Below are 6183 nucleotides of genomic sequence, written 5' to 3'. Positions count from 1 at the left end.
GACCCTGCTTTCGGGGACGAGAATGTGAAATTACATACTGTCCTAGATATGGGAACATACGACGCGTTTATTTTCGCTGAGATGTTTTCCATTGACCGACTTTGCTTTCTTTGGCCTCCTCTTGCTTTTGAGCGCGTGAGGTGTCCGCTGTTTTCAAAGAAATGCATTACACTGGTGGACTGTTTGTTAGTCCAGCGCACTAAAAACAACCCCTCAGCCAGTAGATTGCAACATAAACATCTTGTTCAGTGTTGTACACCAGTGCCCAGACCCTGTTTGTTACACGCTGGGGGGCCCTTCTCCGCCATTAACTGGATGGATGCATCCAAGTACACATGTTTAGATCTAGTGGGGGATTGTGGGTTTTTGTTGAAGTCTGGAACCAGATCACAGCACACCTTTTCTGACATTGTAAAAACAACCTCTACACAGATAGGAAAGGGGGAATGACAGCAGACTCAAGCAAAAGCACACTATGATTTTCTCTCCTTTGTGTAAATGAATGCAGACATACTAGAGGACAGAGTGGACTTAGGTTTTCAGTTTCAGTTTAACAGTGACTGACTGAGTGGAATGACCAGTGTTCAAAGGTGGAGGTGTGAAGACAAACAACATTTTAATAGACATTTTCTCTTTTTCAAATATATTTCCCTTTACTTTATTCATCCATTTGTTTTCCTTTATATGACATTAATAGCTATCGTAAGTACACAATGTTGCATAAATAATTCAAAAGGAGGAAACAATAAATATTCATTCTTTGTAATGGTCCCTCTGGAGCCTCTGGAGTGGTTTCCTTTCCTCCCTTTCGGTTAACTGCCAGGTGAGAGACCCAGTCCAGCAGACCACACAGATGGGGTATGTACAATCTATGACAAACAATCAGTGCTTAACACAGCGATTCCGCTAACATGACAAAAAAAAAAAAGAAGCAAACACTGGCAGCACTGTTTACAAAAAACAAATCAGGAAGCTATAACGAAAAACATGTGGGAAAACGCAGGCATTCTCGATTTCCAAGGAACGGCCCCGCACACCTAAAATACAAGCAGGTCCATTGCAGGGCAGTGACATGGCAGGGAGAACCGTGGGCCAAAGCATCTCGCTTCACTGAGGCTCACCTTGTGTGAAATTAACAAGATCTCAAACAACTCATTTAGACTTATTTAGGCTTTTTTTTTCCATTTCCATGTTTTTTGTGAATCAAAAAAGCACTGAGTCACAAGCAGTGGATTGGGGGCCGTGATTAGTTATGGTGGTGTTCACTCTACAGGGTCACCCAGGGAAGGCACAGAAGAACCCCGAGTGTCCATGCACCACCCCAGTCACTGAAGACTCACTTTTGTTCTTTTGTCACAAACAGGAAATGTTTAGAGGGAACGGCTTTTGATGACTCACTTCCTAAATGCTGGAATGGGATAATTTAGTTATTAAAGGGAGTCACAGTTCAGCTCCGAGTAATACTCATTGCCTCTGGCAAGGCCGGCCTTGGTGCGCTCTCGTGGGTGCGGTACTGCGGTAACTTATTTATTCATTCGTCTAAGTGGTCCCGGCTCAGGGTCTGACCCACACTGCCTCCGACAGGAGCGCACCAGTGTGAGGCCTCCTGGGAAATCCGCCTTACACTTCCTTGTAGCCAGACGTAGAGAAACGCCCCGCCCTGCTGTGAGGTCACACTTCCTGGAGTTTGTCCAGCCACGACACGTGAGAGATCTCACCTCCAATGGTCATGTAATGAAAAGACTGGCAGGGCAAAGATGCTTTCACAATCCACTGGACCACAGACAACATGTTAAGGGAAAAACCCTCTGCCTCCAGGGTCTTGCTGGCAGAAGCGCTCACTTGATTTCAGCCGTGACACTGGAGCTCCTCCTTCCATGACGAGATAAGTTTGAACTGAGGAGGGAATTCTAAAAGTACCTTCTCAGCAGCACCGCAGGGAGGATCAATGAGTCCTCTCTTTCCAATGGAACACCCGTCCTCCTTGACTGGCCCTTTGCCCTCAACAGACACACACTGTCCCATTCTCCATTGTAAACACGCAAGACTCAACAGATCATGCAGGTAAAGTATGAGTGAAGCTGGGGGAAAGCCCTCGGGCGCGGTGAGCACCACATGTGGCCCGGAAGTCCGCCACGAGCCTCCCTTTGGCTTGCGCGACTCAACTCTTCTCCCACTGAAGGAGAGGCGTCGACTGTGTGTGTGTGTGTGTGTGTGCGTGTGTGTGTGTGTGTGGTGGGTGTTTGTGTGTGTGTTTGTGTGTGTGTGGCAGGGGGCACCCTCAGTAAGAGTTGGGCACCTCGGGGCTGTTGTTCCTGCCCTGGCCCTGGGGCAAACGGGCGCGCTTCCTGCTGCTGCTGCGGGGCCTGGCGGGGGGCCTGGCCTCTGACTGGTTGTGCTGGCGGGTGTAGCGCTTGCACTTGCAGGAGGTGGCCACGCGCACTTTGTAAGTCCGGCGGCGGGCGCGCGGGCACTGCAGCTGCACGCGCTGGACACGGGTGTGCGCCGGGACGCAGCGGTACTCCGGGGCGCCGCCGCGCCACCACTTGCCCCGCAGGATGGAGTTGGGGAGCAGGTGGGAGGGCACGCACTGGCCCGAGCACACCAGCTCCTTCACCGGCTTGGCGCTGCGGCAGGACCCGTCGGTGACGTAGCGCGTGAAGCGCAGCTCCCGGCAGCTCAGTTCTGACGCACCTGGAGAGCGAGGGGGGACAGTGGTTATTCACCAGGGCAAAACTGCTGATGCAAAACGTTCCCACAGTGTTTCTGTAAATTTTAGTGACATTAGCGCAATGCTACACCGTTGCTGTGATGATGTGAGAATGCTACGCTGCTTGGCACTGACAATTTCAATAAGTTTAGCAGAGACGAGCTCAGGGCCACCCAGGGTACAAAAAGCAAAAACAGACCTAACCCGCCTTCCCTATTATAATGCTCACACTGCAAAGAGGTTTGTTCCACTGCTATTAATATCGCTCCATTCTGGGGCGTTACACAGTACAGTGCCAGTATTACTCATACCAAGCTTTGGACAGCCATAAAATCTAGGCCCTGCTTATCATTATAATACATGCTGAGAAAAAAGGTTTTGTGGGAAGGCACTTCACTCAAGGGCTTTGTGGAAAAACTGCTCTCTGCTTCCACCTCCTTTTACAGAGGTCCTTATCTAAAGAGTTTACTCTTCCTGCCGTGTCAAACTGTGAGCAGACAATATATTACATTTATAGCCCTGCATATACTGTATAGTCTGAAAGCACACAATCTCAAGAGCAGAGAAGTGCCATCTTGTTTTTTGTTTTCAGAATAACTGTTTATTGTTCCAAGTTCTAACTGCATAAGTGGCCTCAGCCTTTCCCTTTCATGAGTACAAAGTAAGGATTTTGTTGGACCAACTCTTAAGCACAGATCTGTTTTAAACTACACGGGGTTTTAGCTCTGGAGATGGACCAGAGGGATCTGAGAGAAAGTGCTGTCTGCAAAATCAAGTGGCTTTAATTCTTTACAGTTTTATTAATATTACTGCTTGTTAGCTCAGCAGATGTCCTTATCCAGGGAGGCTTACTGAAACCAATTTATGACAGCTGGATCACATCAATATCAGCATATAATATCCAATAGAATACAATATATGTATTACTGGAGCAATTGAGGGTACATCAATGTCCCACCTGCCTCTGTTTCTAATTTTCAAACTATAATTAAAATGGTAAATTGTTCCCAGCTGATTGCTGAGGGCTCATATATGCTGTATCATAGAATGAATGCGGCATGATAGCAATGCCTGCAGCTCTGTCTTGTCTTGAGGCTCAGATGAGGCTCTCCTTTATGAGGTGAAACGTCTAAATATTTCAAAGCTGATGACCTAAACAACCATTAAATGGGGATCACCTTAATGCACCACAGGTGGGAATCATCCCCAAAAGCAGCATTACAATTCCACTGTAATTTAAATGATATCTCCTCTCTGAGGACAGACTCATGTATTTCAAATACTTCTGGGCCTTGCTGTTGCAATTAGTTTGATTAATTGTACGAAAAAGGGGAAAATCAATCAATCATTAGTGGTGACTTATAATTGTACCACTTCTTTTTTTACAACTTCATAATGAGCGACCCGAAATCCTTACCACTTCTCGAGGCGTAAGTTTCAAAGTCGAAGTCAGTGGTGATCTTACCTTACACACACTGACTTTGGACAAGGTATGTCCACTGAGTAGATACTTGTCAACTAAGACAAGCAAGCCCAAGAGAGTAATCAGAGAGAAAAATGGTAGTCTCAGAAATGCACTATTGTTCATTGTAATTATACTTTTTAAGTGGCACATTATGCGAGAGGTATTGCGTGTAAGTAAAAACAATACACAATAGGTCACAGAATCCTGAAAACATATAACGCTGAAAACAGAACCCTGATTCCCCTTTGGTATCTGTAAATAAGACACGAGTCATGCTATTTGTATCATATAATATACATAAAAGATTCTCCCTTTCACTTCAGGACCCCATTATTTGAATGTTGATGGTTACTTCGCTGTCAATTCGAAGAGCCTCTAGAATCAAGTTTCACAGAAGTCTGCATATATAGTAATTGCAGTTTTAGTACTAACGGCTGTACAATAATCTAGAACCGTGTCAGGAAGGTACTGAACGTGCATTTCTTGTAGACACCCTCTGTGTTGCTTGCCTTGTTACTCCAAGTAACTCAGAGAACGATATCCATTTTGCATAGCTTCGGGAAGCTAAGCAAACGAACTCTCCTTGCATATGAAGTCAATTTAGGCGACGCGTTGACAACTCACTTCAACTAAACCCGAATAATGACATCGACCCCCCTGCTGTCGTTATGGAGTATGGTCATGGACAAACAAAATCTGCATGGTTGCCTTTTGGGGGAAAAGCTCTGGGGTTGAATTTTTTCGGTTATTTTCAAAAGCGTTTCCCGCTAAGCGAAAGCGGGCAAGGCTCATGTCCAGCTCGCGCACTGACGCAGGTATTTCCTGCTCTTTCGTCGCTCATTAAGGCCTGTAATTAATGAATTATGTGAATTAAAACACCAGCGTGTAGGCACTGACTGAACTCAAAAGCGGAGTTCCACTGCCTGAGCACTTGATGTCATGCCTTGGGAAACTAATCATGTACAACATTTAATAGACGGATGCAATTATTTAAATAAGTACAAATTTAATATAACGTATTATGAAATAACATAATTATTTTCATCTTACAATCAGAACACTTTATACGTGCCCTTCCTCAGATGTTAGTACACAACGGATGCACATGCATCCCTCTATCAGAAAATTTGCAAAAATTTACATATAACGCTGGCTGTATTTCATGAATGCAAAAACAAATTAATTACTTTCAATATTAGTAGATGAGTTCACTCTCTCTAAAACAAACTTAATTACACAATAAAAAACGACGCCATCGAAACCCAGTTGACTATGCCACAGGAGTGTCTGTTAGTTGACCCCAGTGTGCCGGCAGATCCGAAATTGCTTGCAGTCATTCTTTTTCAGGGCAGGAATAAAACGCTTACCGTAAGAGTCAGCGTTACCGGACGAACTCCTCCCTCCTTGCGACCTTCCTCCGTGTTTTGAGCGGTTCATCGTATTATTAGAAAGTTGTACCGGTTCCTCGGGCGGCTGCGTGTCCTCGGAGTAATCTGGTATGTTTTCTGTGGCATCGTTTCGGAATACTCTCCATCCTTTTACAGAAGTGAAATAGCCCTGCAGCAGCAGCAGCAGCACAGAGCTTGAATAGACGAGCGCCAGAGACACCTGCATCGCTATGCGTATAGGTTAGACACCAGCACTGGAACGCGTCTTCCAGACGCGCGCAGGGTTCAGACTGTAGAATTCCACCCACAAATTTAGCGATCTAGCTATTTAAATACCCCTTCTTTTGGGAGAAAAAAGGACAATTAAGCTCTTACTCAGAGTGGGAGGGATCCAGCCCGGTCGACTCATTGAGGAGCTAAGTGCTGGGGGCGCGCACTGAGGGGTGTGGGCAAATTTTGAAATACTCAAGCGAGGCAGACAGCGCTTCCACAGCTAACATCTTTGGAGAAGGGGGGTTGTGAAAGGACTGTTCTAGTTTTTTTTTTCCTCTGGAGTTTTCAAAACGATTGCCAAGACTATTCACTGAAGTGCTTTCAAGTGTATTACTCAGCAGTGAGCA

At 45.7% G+C, this 6183-nt stretch overlaps 1 protein-coding gene across 1 annotated transcript; it reads right to left on the bottom strand.

Annotated features, from left to right (window-relative positions):
- Positions 1 to 667: 667 nt before the first annotated feature.
- LOC118793948 (sclerostin-like) lies at positions 668 to 5945 on the bottom strand. Its single transcript, XM_036552044.1, has 2 exons — positions 5543 to 5945; positions 668 to 2694 (listed from the first exon to the last, which is right to left on the bottom strand). Exons 1-2 carry the CDS (start codon positions 5787 to 5789, stop codon positions 2282 to 2284), a joined length of 660 nt encoding a protein of 219 aa, XP_036407937.1. The 5' UTR covers positions 5790 to 5945; the 3' UTR covers positions 668 to 2281.
- Between the last annotated feature and the right edge of the window lie 238 nt (positions 5946 to 6183).

This window comes from Megalops cyprinoides, chromosome 19 (genome assembly GCF_013368585.1).
Source record: "Megalops cyprinoides isolate fMegCyp1 chromosome 19, fMegCyp1.pri, whole genome shotgun sequence".
In the NCBI taxonomy this organism is placed as follows: Eukaryota; Metazoa; Chordata; class Actinopteri; order Elopiformes; family Megalopidae; genus Megalops; species Megalops cyprinoides.
Note: the sequence above shows the minus strand (reverse complement) of the source record. Positions and strands in the feature narration are given on the sequence as shown.

What these genes read in the sequence shown, in the direction of transcription:
- LOC118793948 (XM_036552044.1), bottom strand. Translation starts at nt 5,789, where the DNA reads ATGCAGGTGTCTCTGGCGCTCGTCTATTCAAGCTCTGTGCTGCTGCTG. An exon ending in CGGTAACGCTGACTCTTACG is followed by an intron (nt 2,695 to 5,542) that starts GTAAGCGTTTTA and finishes CTCGCTCTCCAG; the next exon opens with GTGCGTCAGAACTGAGCTGC.